The sequence below is a fragment of the Lolium perenne genome, chromosome 1, assembly GCF_019359855.2.
Source record: "Lolium perenne isolate Kyuss_39 chromosome 1, Kyuss_2.0, whole genome shotgun sequence".
In the NCBI taxonomy this organism is placed as follows: Eukaryota; Viridiplantae; Streptophyta; class Magnoliopsida; order Poales; family Poaceae; genus Lolium; species Lolium perenne.
Window position 1 is genome coordinate 30651869 of NC_067244.2, and position 14990 is coordinate 30666858.

At 47.5% G+C, this 14990-nt stretch overlaps 1 protein-coding gene across 1 annotated transcript; it reads right to left on the minus strand.

Annotated features, from left to right (window-relative positions):
• Window positions 1-1086: 1086 nt before the first annotated feature.
• Window positions 1087-13756, minus strand: LOC139831882 (uncharacterized). The gene is made up of 3 exons (XM_071821240.1): window positions 11578-13756; window positions 4708-5468; window positions 1087-4203 (listed from the first exon to the last, which is right to left on the minus strand). The coding sequence occupies exons 1-3, from the start codon at window positions 13754-13756 to the stop codon at window positions 1087-1089; spliced, it is 6057 nt and encodes a 2018-aa protein (XP_071677341.1).
• Window positions 13757-14990: the final 1234 nt, after the last annotated feature.

The window sequence follows — 14990 nt, forward strand, 5'->3', positions numbered from 1 at the left end:
GCTCCTCCTCGACCAGGGCTGTGCTAGGCGAGGCTAGGCAGTGTGGTGGCGTGCTGTGGCGAGGGGCCAAGGTTGGCAAGCAAGGGAGAGAGGGGGAGGCTCGGCATGGTGATGCCATGGCCGGCATGGCCATGCCATGCAATCTAGCTCCTCCTCCTTAGCTCCACTATGCTTCCCTTAGGGTTAGAGGGGGCAGGGGAACCATGTAGTGTAGCTTTGGTTTGAATTATGTGAGGTAGATCACTATTTGCAATAGTGTGTGAATAGGGTTCAAAATTGGAAAATACAAAAATATCAAAAATGGAAAGAATTCAAATGGTGAATGTTTTTGAAAAGTGAAAGTTGAGATAAGTTGTACTTGACCAGAGATGAGTTGAGGTGGTGGTGGAAAAATTGGATTTCAAAAATGGCCCAAAATGGCTAAGTGAAGATTGTTGAACTCATTATAAAGTTGCCCCTTTGGGTGAGCATAGCTAGTGATCAAAGATGAATTTGGCAGGGTGGTCTTCATCAAAGTTGTTCACCTTGATGTTGACTTTGAAATGGTGCAAGGAGTTAGCAAAGAATGGTTTGGGAAAATTGAATTGCAGGGGCTCAAAGTGGTGATCAGACTGAAATTGGCAGATTTGGTCATCATCACATGTGAGTGGGAAAAGTGTTGGAAATTCATTTGAATGGTGAACCCTTGATTCCAAAAGTTGTAATAAGTGTTTCACAACATTATTCAACTAATGGTGAAGACCAAATAGGTCTAGGGTTAAAATTTCGAAAAATGCCATAGGGCATATGTGAGGGTTTTTAGGGTTTTTCAATTATGGGAATTTCTTCCCTTTTGATTTATTTGGTTGGTGATCTTCACATGATCACTCTAGGGTTTTAGAGCATATCAATAACAAGTAATAACAATCATCATGGCATATCACTCAAATGCACAAGTCCTATGCATGGTACTATATGCAAAAGAAAAGTTTTTGTTGGTTTGAAAATTTGTATTTCTGGAATTCTCTAACTTTCTTTTTCATTGAAATTTGGGGTGTTACAAACCCTTCCCCTTACAAAAGATCTCGTCCGAGATCAAAAAGAAAGTTAGGTACTAAAGAGATCTGGGTACTCCTTCTTCATGAAGTCTTCGCGTTCCCAGGTGGCTTCATCCTTGGTATGATTGCTCCATTGGATCTTTAGAAACTTGATGCTTCGGGTGCGGGTGGTTCTGTATGCTTCTTCTAGGATGCGAATCGGCACTTCGCGGTAAGTCAGATCCTTGTTGATATCCACCGATCGGTGATCGATGTTCTTGAACACTTCGGTCTTCTCAGGGACTTCCAGACATTTCCGGAGAAGTGAGATGTGAAAAACGTCGTGCACAGCCGACATTTCTTCAGGCAACTCCAGTTGATAAGATACTTCACCTCGGCGGCTGAGGACTTGGAAAGGTCCCACGTAGCGAGGTGCAAGCTTTCCTTTCAGCTGAAACCTTTGCATCCCTTTCAAGGGGGATACTTTGAGATAGACAAAATCTCCGATCTCAAAGGTCATCTCCCGACGTCTCTTGTCGGCGTAGCTCTTCTGTCTGGATTGCGCAGTCTTGAGGTACTCACGGATCTTGTGAACCTTCTCTTCGGCTTCACGAAGAACGTCTGGGCCGAAAACTTGACTCTCTCCGACTTCTGACCAGTTCAGGGGGGTACGGCACTTCCTTCCGTACAAGGCTTCAAAGGGGGCCATCTGTAGGCTGGCTTGATAACTATTGTTGTATGAGAATTCTGCGTAAGGTAGGCAGTCTTCCCACTTGGATCCGTATTCCAGTACGCATGCTCTAAGCATGTCTTCCAGTATCTGGTTTACTCTCTCAGTCTGTCCGTCGGTCTGAGGATGATAGGCGGTGCTGAAATTTAGGCGAGTGCCTAGTCCTTCATGCACTTTCTGCCAGAACCTTGAGGTGAACTGTGATCCTCTATCTGACACTATCGATTTGGGGGTTCCATGCAAAGCGACTATTCTGGAGATGTAGAGTTCAGCTAACTTGGGGCCTTGATAGGTGGTTTTGACGGCGATGAAATGGGCGACTTTGGTCAATCTATCGACCACTACCCATATGGAATCATTGCCTTTGCTGGATTTGGGCAGTCCGGTGATAAAGTCCATTCCTACGGAGTCCCATTTCCATTCTGGAATCTGAAGGGGTTGCAACAGTCCGGCGGGTCTCTGGTGTTCTGCCTTAACTCGCTGGCAGATGTCACACTTAGCGATATAGCTACCGATCTCTCTCTTCATTCCGTGCCACCAAAATTGTTCTTTCAGGTCCTGGTACATCTTGGTACCTCCGGGGTGGATTGAGTAAAGGGTGTCATGGGCTTCTTGCAGGATGACTTGTTTCGTGTCGTAGTCCGATGGTACGCAGAGGCGTTCTTTGTACCAAAGCACTCCGGCTTCGTCAATGGTGAATCCGGGGGCTTTTCCTGCGGCTATCTGTTTCTTGATTCCATCAATGCTAGCGTTATCCTTCTGGGCTTCCTTGATCTGACCAATCAAGGTGGGTTGCAGTTCGATGCTGGCTAGGAATCCTTCACTTACAAGTTCAAGTCTGAACTGTTCAAACTCTTGATGCAAGCTGGGCTGTTCGGTTGCGAGCATGGAGTTCAACTGGCACGGCAGTCGACTCAAGGCATCCGCTACCACATTGGCCTTGCCGGGGTGGTAGTGAATCTCCATGTCGTAATCCTTGATCAATTCGATCCATCGGCGTTGTCTCATGTTTAACTCCTTCTGGGTGAAAATGTATTTGAGGCTTTTGTGGTCGGAGTAAATCTCGCATCGATTACCCATGAGGTAATGACGCCAAACTTTCAAGGCTAAGACCACGGCTGCAAGCTCGAGATCGTGGGTTGGGTAGTTCTGCTCATGTTGCTTGAGTTGTCTAGAAAGGTAGGATACAACCTTTCCTTCTTGCATAAGCACGCATCCAAGTCCAGTCTTGGAGGCGTCGCAATATACGTCAAAGGGCTTTGCGATATCTGGCATGATCAGGATTGGGGCTGTTGTCAGTCTACTCTTGAGCTGTTGAAAGCTCTCTTCACACTTGTCGGTCCACTCAAACTTTCTGTCCTTTTTCAGCAGTTGGGTCATTGGTCGAGCGATGCTCGAAAAACCTTCTACAAATCTGCGGTAATATCCGGCTAATCCAAGAAAAGCACGGACCTCAGTTTGTGTGGTCGGAGCTTTCCATTCCATAACAGTTTTGATCTTGGCGGGATCTACGGCAATTCCTCCTGCAGACAAGATGTGTCCGAGGAATCCAACTTCTTCCAGCCAAAACTCACACTTGCTAAACTTGGCGTACAACTGGTGCTGTCTCAGGGTTTCTAGAACAATCTCCAGATGCTGTTCATGTTCTTCTTCGGACTTGGAGTAGACCAAAATGTCGTCGATGAAAACAACGACAAATTTGTCCAAGAAGTTCATGAAGATCTTATTCATGAGATTCATGAAATAAGCGGGAGCATTGGTCAGTCCAAATGACATGACGTTGTACTCATACAACCCATATCTGGTGGTAAAGGCAGTTTTTGGAATATCGGTGGCTCGGATTTTCAGTTGGTGGTATCCAGTTCTAAGATCAATTTTCGAGAAAACTCGGGATCCGGTGAGTTGGTCGAACAAGTCTTCGATCTTGGGTAAGGGGTATTTGTTTTTGATGGTGACATCGTTAAGCTTACGATAGTCGGTGCATAAACGATTTGCACCATCCTTCTTGTCGACAAACAAGACGGGGGATCTCCAGGGGGATGCACTTGGTCTGATCAAACCTTTGGCTAACATGTCATCTATTTGCTTCTTCAGCTCCACAAGCTCGGCTGCGTTCATGCTGTAGGCTCTCTGGGCGATGGGTCCAGTTCCGGGGATTAACTCGATGATAAACTCGATATCCCGGTCCGGGGGCATACCGGGTAGATCATCCGGAAACACATCAGGGTAGCGACAAACGACCCTGATTTGATCCAGAGTAGGCTTGGATACACTTTGGTTGCAGGTAAATTTTCTGGGTAGTTTTTCAGAGACGTGCTCAACTACGATTCCGGTACTGCTAGTCATGGTTATGGCTTTCTTGGCGCAGTCTATCAATCCATTGTGTTTGGACATCCAGTCCATTCCTAGGACAACTTCCAAACCTTTGGTTCCAAGTATGATGAGATTTGCAAAGAAATCAACATCATGGATTTTGATTGGCACATTTTTACAAAATTTTCTGGCTTTGGTGGTTGATCCGGGGATTTGAACTATCATCACATGCTTCAAACTGAGGGGTTGAATTTTACTTGTTGATGCAAAATCTTCGGTGACAAAGGAATGCGATGCTCCGGAATCAAACAACACTCTAGCAGGGGTGTGGTTGATGAAAACATACCCGCACCACATCCGGGGCTTCTGGGCTTCTTCGGCGTTCATGTGGTAGAGGCGGCCGTTGCGGTTGTTGGGGTTGTTGGGGGCGAACTTCTTGCCGGTGGAGACACGGCGTTGCTGCTGAGCAGGAGCAGCGGTGTTGCCGGCGAGCTTGGCAAGACGCTTGGGACACTCGTTGGAGTAGTGCCCCACTACACCACACTCATAACAAGTGATAGTGCTCTTGTCCTGCTTGTTCGCCACGGGAATGGCATTGCTCCCGGTTCTGGGGTTGGTGTTGGTGTGGGTGTTGTTGGTGTTCGGGGCTCGAGGTGGAGCGCGGTTGTAGTTGTTGTTGTTGTAGTTGGGGTTGTAGCCTCCTGGCTTGGAGTTTCCTCCACTTCGGTTCTGATAACCGGGGCGAGAGTTCTGCATCGGGGGTTTGTTATGTCTCGGATTGAAACCTCCGCTTGAGCTAGGGCGAAACTTTTGGGGGTGGCTTGATCCACTCTGATTTGCCATGCGGCGCTTGCGGTTCTCATTGGCTTGGTTCAACTTGCCCTCCATCTGGATGGCGGAGTCAACAAGGGCTTCGAGGTCGGCGAAGGGGATGTTGACGAGGACAGTCTGCATCTCATCATGCAGCCCGTTCAGGAATCTCTCCTTCCTCTTTTCAACGGTGTCCGTCTCATCAGGGGCATACCTTGACAAGGTGAGAAACTTGTCGCGGTACTCAACCACCGTCATGCGACCTTGTTTCAGTTCACGGAACTCATCCCTCATCTTCTTGATAAGACCCGGGGGTACATGGTACTTGCTGAACTTGAGTTTGAAATCCTCCCAAGTCATGAATTGACCTCCGTTCATGGCACGGGTACTTGTCCACCAAGCGCGAGCTGGTCCAGCGAGGTAGTGAGTGGCGAACAACACTTTCTCGTTGGCTTCCACTCCAGCTACTTCCAGATTGTTCTCCATAGTCTGGAGCCAATCGTCGGCGTCGAGGGGCTCCTCGGTCTTGCTAAACACCGGAGGGTTGGTGTTCTGGAAGTTCTTGAGCTTGGATCCGGGGTGGTCATGATTTCCATGGCCTTGGGCGATGTTCTGCAAGGCGATGATGTTGGCTTGGCGCTCGGCTCTCTCGGTTTCCCGGTCTGCAAGCAGGGTTTGCAGAAGCTGCATCATCGCGTCGTTGGTGCGATTCGGAGGGGCCATCTGAAGGTATAGAAGATCATGAGATAAGAGGGAACATTCTATGGTTCATTTAAGTTTGAAAAACATTTGAAAACTTGTAATCTTTTCATGACAAACATAACATTCATTCATTCATGCAACACATAGTACAAACTACACACATACTCCAATGGTTTTAAGAACCATTCTCATGCTACGATACAAAGGACGGGATACAACTCACACCTACTATAAGTGAAACTAGTGCAACTACTCCTCATCGTCGATATCAATCGGGACGTAGTCATCCTGTCCGGCCTCCAGGAACTCGTAGTCCTCCTCCTCGGTGTTCTCGTCCTCCTCAAAGTCATCGTCATCGCTCAGAAAGGCGTCTCCTCCCTGAATATCGATGCCTTCATCGTCCTCCTCCATGTGACGAATCTGATCCTCCTGGGCCGTGACAGTGGCCTCAAGTGACGCGATCCGGTCGCGAAGGCGGCGAATCGTAGCGTCCTTCTTGGCACGCTGCTGGCGAAGGTTCCTGCGGTCGTTGTTGAGTAGCTTGATCGCCTCACCCTGCTCGATGATGTGAGCATGGGTCTGGTTCGCGTAAGCGCGAGAGGCGTCGAGGTCCCTCTGAGTCTGGTAGAGCATGAAGTCCAAGTGATCCACATGGTGCCTCAACTGGGGGTGGAGTGGCACATCCATGGGTCTTCCGTCAGAGTTACGCCGTGCGAGATGCGCAAAGCGTTCCTCACGAAGGGCTTCGATATTCTGTCCGCACGCACGAGCAAGTGCTTCTGAAGAGCACGTGCCAGCCCGTCGAGCCTCTTGCTGTCCCTGAAAGAGAAAAGGATCCTCTCAGAGGTGGGAGGCTCCAGCTGGCCCCTCAAGTCGGCGGTGATAATCCACTGCAGTTCCCCTCCCGGCTGGTCGTCCACCTGAATCCCGTGAAACTCGGGGTGTGGGCGGCCAAGGTGATCCGACAGGGAGTCGAGGTCATGCTCGAAGATCAAGCTTCCTCCGTTTCCAAGCTGATAGAACTTGGTGTTGAGGGGTTCATTCGGCTCCATCTGAAAGAGAATTGGATGAGTAAGTTAGAGAGTGCAAAGTGTGGCAAGGTTTTAAGTTGATTTAAAAAGATAGACATGATCAAATTTTGGCAAAGTCTCGAAGGCAAGAGTGTAGTAAATTTTCACAAATAAGTCCTTTCATTTGATTTCAAAGTTAAATTTTTCAGAACGCCCATTCTAACTAAGGTCTTCTAAGGTCAAACAATGGCTCTGATACCAACTTGTCAACACCCGGATTTTTAAGTCCGAATGCCTATTATGTCATACATCGCAATCCCAGGAATATTGTTGTTGCGAGGCATAATAGTTAAGTATCACAGTCATCATTCATTACAACCCATAAGTCTTACAAATTGGAATCACATGATCCATATTACACGAATAGTTGATCTATTGATCAACGAACAAACACAAGTTCATAGTTCAACATAGCGGAAGCGTAAGATACAAGGACTCTCTAGTCCACAGGCCAACGCTTGACGTCGGAAAGCGCTTAGTTGTTGTAGGCTGCCTGCTGGTCATCTCCTTGTTCATCTTCATACTGGCCATTTGAATAGCCAGTGAAAAAGCAGTTAGTACGTTGAGTACTCTCAAACTAATTCAAGAAAAAGTTCTAGACATTCTAGTAGGGTTTGCTAAGCTCTAGTTTATTTGCATAAAGCTAGTTTTGGTTCACAAAGTTTTGAGAAAAACTTATTTAAGTGCTAACTAACCCAAGGGAGAACATTAGTGTCATTCCCCCCATTCAAGTGGTGATTTTAATTCAATTCACCACAAGTCAATTCACCATCACCTTTCAACATCATTTTCAAAGATATGATATCGGAAACTGTATGGCCTTTCCAACCGTCCGTAACCGTGGACGCGGCTATTCGAATAGGTTTACACTCTGCAGAGGTTGCACACTTGTGCCACAACATTTGATTTCATCCGTCGGGATTTCCCCGAATAATCGTAACACGCACGCGGATCATCAACCATAACCTTTCACTTACGAATCCTAGTATGAGCACCTCTCCCCATGAGCTTGGCCTCCCGGTGAAGACCAACTCACAACCTGGGAACCGCACAGGCTTGGGCCGGACATTCACCTCCTTTCGCATCATATCGTATCGTTTCTTTTGTGGTAGAGGCAGCTTTCGGCATAACCCCGATGACGCTTGTTTAGAGGGAACCCATACTAAGACGCATAAACTTCCAGTTAAGCCCTACCCATAATCAGGTATTGTGGGGGTACTTGAGAATTGGAAAGGTATCGCATTCAAACCCACATCATGTTTTATCAAAAATCACCATCTTCTCTTGGTCATATTCACCTTCAAAACTCATTCAATGGAATGCATCTTCATTCCAAGGTTTCAAAATCCTTCCAAAATCACAAAGTTCCCATCTAGAGTAGTCAAGTTTAGTTCATTAGCACTAGCTCTAATTCATGAGAGGTGCCACCTTGCTTTGCTTGGAAAAGGCTAACTCACTACTCTAAAACCAACTTGTGTTTTGACCAAAGTTAACTATAAAAGGAAATCATTTGGAAAACAAGTAAAAACTTGGGATGGGTTCACATAAGAAAAGGTAAGACATGGTGCCTTGCCCCAAGGGGCTTTGCACTTGGCAAGAATAAAAGCTTGCATAGTAATTTAGCTTGCCTTGGTAGTTCTCAAACTGTTCCTCTTCCTCCTCCGGGTAGCAACCTTCTTCTTCGGCGTACTCTCCGGTGCTACCGTCTAAATTTGAATACGAGTATAATTACTCACTAATTCCAGGGCTATTCCACACATCACAAATCAACACACCACTACTCTAGGCACACACATAAATAAACTAGGGTGCATGGGTGGTGGGATTTAAATAGGATTTGTATTCTATATGTAAATGATAGTTTCCATAGGGTTCTTGAGAAATAATTTCCTCTCATTGAAATCTTCTTAAGATTTAATTTCTCCAACAATCATGGATGAACTCATCTTGACCTAGATCAAATGTTCATCATCATCATCATTTGGTAGAATGATTTAAATGAGGTGGAACACCTCATGCCATTTAAATAACACTATATTTGATTTAAATCTCAAGAAATTCATATAAGAGAGTTTGGAACCAGGGGTCCAAACATCCCATGAATTCATGTGAGACAAGTTTAAATGAAGTGTAAGACTTCACACAATTTAACTTTAATAGTTTTGGATAATATCAACTAGTTAAACTAGTCAAAATATCCATTCATTAAACCATGGCATGATCATGCAAAGTGACCACACCATTTTATTGCATAAACAATTAGTGTAAGTCAAATGTGAGCTATTAGAGTTGGAATTAACTTAATATCTATTTTGGTTGATTTTTAAGAATTATTTGAATAGGGAAAAGTCCCTGGCTTGTTATTTTTGTCACATTAATTCTACCAAGAATTTGACCCTGAGGCCAGTGGCATTGGATAGAGAATTTCAGTGGCTTTCCAACAATATCAAATTCACTAAATTTGGTTTAGCCAATTGGAAACTATTTAATTTCAAAGTTTGGGCAGTATTGAAAATGTTTGGAAAATGTTTAAAACGAATTTGAATTAAACAGGCCGGCGGGAAAAGCTAACGGGCTGAAATGGTTTAAACAGGCCCAAGGCCAGCCCACCACGCGTCTGTGCCCGCGTGGGCTGCCTGACAGGGGGTCCCGCATGTCAGCGGCGTTTAAACGCCGAAGCGGTACGGGGCGACGTGGAGCGTAGGATTAGAGAGGGATCTAACGGCTGAGGTGCATCGTCTCGCCGGCGAGAGAGAGGTTCGCCGGCGGCTCGGGTAGGGGGTGGGAGAGCTAACCAGGGCTCCCGCGGTGGCTGGCAATGTGCGTGATGTCGATGTGGACGACGGCGAAGCTCCTGGCACCGGCGGCGTCTCCTGGATCGGCTCCAATCGACGGCGGCGAGGTGCGGTACTGGCGGGCTCCGGGCTTCAAATTGGAGCAACTCCGGCAAGAATCGAGCGAGTGGTTGGGTGGAGGAGAAGCAGTGGAGGGTGGTGAACGTGGTGGTGTGCTCAGCTTCGTCCAGGGAACACGGTATTTATAGATGGCCAAGGGTGCGGCGTGGCCGTGAAGAAGTCGACCGAGGTGCGGCGGTTCCGGCGAGGTGTTGGGCTAGGCGAGGGTGCTACGGTGTTCTCCTCGTCCAGGCGAATCTGTAGGTGGCGATGGCACGGTCGGGCGGCGTCTGTGGGCGAAGCATTGCTTCCGTGTCTGCCGTGCTGGTCGCGGGATCGCGTTGTCATCTCCGGCGACGGCGGCCACGGGTCGGGGTCGAGAGCATGTCTGGTGGTTGCGTGGCGACACGGCGATGCTCAACGGCTGGTCAGCGAGTCCAGGGCGTGCTTGTGGTGACGGCGCGGCGCGTGGCCAGTGTGTGCCCGCGGCGTGCACACGCGCGACGTGCGCGGCGTCCAGGGCGCCATGGACGCGAGCTGGTCTCGGCGTTGTCGAGCTCCTCCTCGACCAGGGCTGTGCTAGGCGAGGCTAGGCAGTGTGGTGGCGTGCTGTGGCGAGGGGGCCAAGGTTGGCAAGCAAGGGAGAGAGGGGGAGGCTCGGCATGGTGATGCCATGGCCGGCATGGCCATGCCATGCAATCTAGCTCCTCCTCCTTAGCTCCACTATGCTTCCCTTAGGGTTAGAGGGGGCAGGGGAACCATGTAGTGTAGCTTTGGTTTGAATTATGTGAGGTAGATCACTATTTGCAATAGTGTGTGAATAGGGTTCAAAATTGGAAAATACAAAAATATCAAAAATGGAAAGAATTCAAATGGTGAATGTTTTTGAAAAGTGAAAGTTGAGATAAGTTGTACTTGACCAGAGATGAGTTGAGGTGGTGGTGGAAAAATTGGATTTCAAAAATGGCCCAAAATGGCTAAGTGAAGATTGTTGAACTCATTATAAAGTTGCCCCTTTGGGTGAGCATAGCTAGTGATCAAAGATGAATTTGGCAGGGTGGTCTTCATCAAAGTTGTTCACCTTGATGTTGACTTTGAAATGGTGCAAGGAGTTAGCAAAGAATGGTTTGGGAAAATTGAATTGCAGGGGCTCAAAGTGGTGATCAGACTGAAATTGGCAGATTTGGTCATCATCACATGTGAGTGGGAAAAGTGTTGGAAATTCATTTGAATGGTGAACCCTTGATTCCAAAAGTTGTAATAAGTGTTTCACAACATTATTCAACTAATGGTGAAGACCAAATAGGTCTAGGGTTAAAATTTCGAAAAATGCCATAGGGCATATGTGAGGGTTTTTAGGGTTTTTCAATTATGGGAATTTCTTCCCTTTTGATTTATTTGGTTGGTGATCTTCACATGATCACTCTAGGGTTTTAGAGCATATCAATAACAAGTAATAACAATCATCATGGCATATCACTCAAATGCACAAGTCCTATGCATGGTACTATATGCAAAAGAAAAGTTTTTGTTGGTTTGAAAATTTGTATTTCTGGAATTCTCTAACTTTCTTTTTCATTGAAATTTGGGGTGTTACAGTAGGTAGGTATGGTGGACACAAATGGCATGGTTATTGGCTCAAGGATTTGGATGCATGAGAAGAATTCATCTCAATACAAGGCTAGGCTAGCAAGGTTGTTTGAAGCAAACTCAAGTATAAAACGGTGCAGCAAGACTCACATATGAACATATTGTAAGCATTATAAGACTTTATATCATCTCCTTGTTGTTCAAACACCTTAACCAGAAAATATCTAGACTCTAGAGATCAATCATGCAAACCAAATTTTAACAAGCTCTATGTAGTTCTTTTTTTTTTTGAAACGGGCAAAAAAGCTTTTGCCTTATATTAATATAGGAGAAGCAAACAAGGGGATGGCAAGAGCCATGAAAATTAAAAAGATGAGGGGGGAAGGGGGAAAGAAACGTACCCCCCTCCCCCGAAACAGTACAACACGGTCAGTCCACGAGCTCTGCTAGACCTTTGGCACCGGCAAGGATCCAGTCCTTGCCCTCCTCCCTGATTCTACGCATGATCTCCGAGGGTAAGGAGGATTTATTGTTGAAAACACGCTCGTTTCGCTCCTTCCAAATCTCCCAGGCGATCAGCACGATTGCAGTTCGAAGACCTTTGGTAGAGGAGGTGGGGGTTCTGGCGATGGCTTGCCAGTACTCCAGCACCTTAGGTCTCCCTGTGCCGAGACAGTGGATAAGGTCCGGGCAAGATAGCCACGAAGCCGCTGCGTTCCATATTCTCTTGGAGAAGCGACACTCAAAAAGGAGGTGCCAGGCCATTTCCGGGCAACATCTACAAAGCTGGCAAGTAGTAGGGTGCGGCCAGCCTCTTTTGGCAAGACGATCAGCGGTCCATAGGCGATTTTGGACGGCAAGCCATGCGAAGAAACGATATTTTGGGGGAGCCCAAGTCTTCCAGACGATGTTGCCGAAGGGGCAGGGTAAAGCTGCCATGAACTGAGCCTTGTAGGCGGATTTGGCCGAATAGCATCCATTGGGAGTCAGCGTCCAGACGATGAAGTCATCAGTTCCAGGAGTTAGATTGACGTTCGAGACAAGCTCCCAGAGGCGGATATATTGCTCCATATGGTCCACGGTGAAGGCCTGAACCGCAATGTCAGCCACCCAATTTTGATTATCAAGGGCATCACGCACGGTCCGATTCTTCCTTTTGGACGCCGAAAAAATCAGAGGAGCGAGGTCCTTAGGTGGGGCGCCGTTAAGCCAGGAAGAAGACCAGAAGGAGGCTTTTTCTCCATCGCCTATGGTGACCCGCGTTGCAGCGTTGAAGAGATCTAGATCAGAGGCGTCATTAGGCGTTTCCGAGCCAACCCAAGGTTTTTCCGGTGCCGTCCATTCATACCAAAGCCATCGAAGCCTCAGGGCACGAGAAAATTTTTCCAAGTCTAGTATTCCAAGACCGCCTAGCTCCTTGGGGCGACAAACTTTTTGCCAGTTAACCTTGCATTTCCCCCCACTAACCGCCTCCTTGCAGGCCCATAGCATGCCACGACTAATCTTTGCAAACGCCTTTAAGATGCCCTTGTCTGCCTTTAGGGCCGTAAGCAGGAAAATAGGCATAGAAGAAAGCACCGATTTAACAAGAGCGGTGCAGCCAGCACGATTAAGGAACCTGCCTTTCCAAGGGTTCAGACATGCCACCGCTTTGTCAATGTATGGCTGTAGATCGGCCCTCTTGAGTCGTCCAAGGGAAAGAGGCAAACCCAAATATTTTATGGGAAAAGAGGCCATCGCCGCTGGGAAGTTCGTCAGGATTTCCGGTAGGTCCATATTTGCACATTGGATAGGAGCAATGGAACTTTTCATCACGTTAGTCACCATGCCCGTGACTTCTCCAAACTGGCGAAGGATATTGGCAAGCCCCGATAAGTCAAGTTCTGTAGGGGTCAAGAAGATGGCCGCGTCATCCGCATAGAGAGAGACCCGGGGACCCTCTAAACCGCCCGGCATAGCATGAAGAAGCCCAGAATTCGTTGCCTCATCCAAAATTTTCTGAAGCGGGTCAATGGCAATATCAAACAGAAGAGGCGAGAGGGGGTCTCCTTGTCTGAGGCCGCGTCCATGAGAGATGCTCTTTCCCGGAATCCCATTGAGAAGCACCATGGAGGAGGCCGTGGAGAACAAAGTAGTTATAAGGGCACGCCATCTCTGGGGGAACCCAAGGCGCTGCAGGAGGTCAAGCATGTAATCCCATCGAACAGAATCAAAAGCCTTGGCGATGTCCAGCTTGATGAGAAGGGATGGCATTTTGCTGCGGTGAAGCTTCCGGGCCGTGTTTCTGACGTACATGAAATTGTCGTGGATAGTTCTATTCTTGATGAAAGCACTTTGGCTGCGGGATATGATCTCATTCATCTTGGGGCTGAGCCGACGTGCCATAGCTTTGGCGATAATCTTTGGGACCACATGAATAAGGCTAATTGGCCGAAAGTCGGTAATGGAATCAGCGCCATCCTTCTTCGGTAGAAGCACCAAATTTGCGGTGTTGATGACGTGAAAGTACTGCGCCGAGAGCTCAGAAAAGGCATTTATAGTACCCATAAGGTCGTCCTTTATAATATCCCAGCAGGAGCGGAAGAAATCCATAGAGAAACCATCAGGTCCCGGGGCCTTATCTATTGGCATGTCGTCTATGGCCTCTTTTATCTCAAACTCGGAGAAAGGAAGACCCAAGTCTTCAAGGGGATGGACCGTGGGATTTAAAGCGTCCCAATTGAAGTCCAGCTGTCGTGGAGGGGGTCGGCCCAGGGTACTGGAGAAATGATCGAAGATCAACTTGTCCTTTTCATCATGAGCTGTAGCCCAACCATCATTAAGTTTGAGTCTAATGATGTGGTTCTTGCGCTTCCTTGCATTGACGCGAAGGTGAAAAAACTTTGTGTTAGCGTCGCCTTCACGAAGGTATCTAATCCTGGAAGCTTGTCATTTGCGGGACCGTTCTAGAGCTGCTAGACCTTTAACCCTTCTTTTGAGGTCAGCGCGGAGACCTCGCTCTTCCGGGGAGAGGGTTCGGGTCTCCTGGGCAACATCCAGTTGCAAGATGACATCCAAAGCCATGAGAAGTTGGAGTTTGCAATCAGAGAAGAGACCTTTGCTCCAAGATTTTAGCCGAGACGCAGTAGCTTTGAGCTTGTGATTAAGGTTGTGTACCGGCTGTGTGTGAGAAGAGGGTGTCGACCACGCAAGTTGGACGGTCTCATTGAAGCCCGGCATTTTGATCCAGAAAGACTCGAAACGGAAAGAAGGCGGCCTCCGTGGCCCACTTTGGTTGGAGAGGAGTAGTGGGCAGTGGTCCGAGAGGGATGACGAGAGAGCGTGAAGCACATGATTCTCGAAGACCAAGTCCCAATCGGCGTTACAGAAGGCCCGGTCTAAACGCACCAAAGTTGGGTTCTCCCTTTCATTACTCCAAGTGAAATTCCTATTCTGAAGCTTCAACTCCTTGAGTTGACATGTAGTCAGGGCCCTTCTAAAAAGACCCATCAGCCGGAAGTTTAGGTTATCATTGTTCTTGTCTTCCACTTGATAGATGAGGTTGAAATCACCGATAATGAGCCATTTAGAGTCGTCAGACGGTTTCTCAGCAGTCGCTTGAGTCTTCTCAACAGACGGTTTCTTCTTAAAATATAGTTTCATTAGAGGAACCTGATAAGTTGTCGATGAAGAAGGGATGCCTTGGGCATCCCCAAGCTTAGATGCTTGAGTCTTCTTAAAATATGCAGGGATGAACCACGGGGGCATCCCCAAGCTTAGACTTTTCACTCTTCTTGATCATATTGTATCATCCTCCTCTCTTGACCCTTGAAAACTTCCTCCACACCAAACTCAAAACAAACTCATTAGAGGGTCAGTGCATAAT

Bases quoted from the DNA above. Each gene is read 5' to 3' on its own strand.
- LOC139831882 (XM_071821240.1), bottom strand. From the start codon at position 13,756: ATGCCAATAGATAAGGCCCCGGGACCTGATGGTTTCTCTATGGATTTC. The intron at 5,469-11,577 runs GTCTAGCAGAGC...ACATCGCCCAAG, and splicing joins GATCCTTGCCGGTGCCAAAG to GCCATGGAAATCATGACCAC. The intron at 4,204-4,707 runs GCCCCGAACACC...CATGATGTTGAT, and splicing joins ACAACCGCGCTCCACCTCGA to TTCTTTGCAAATCTCATCAT.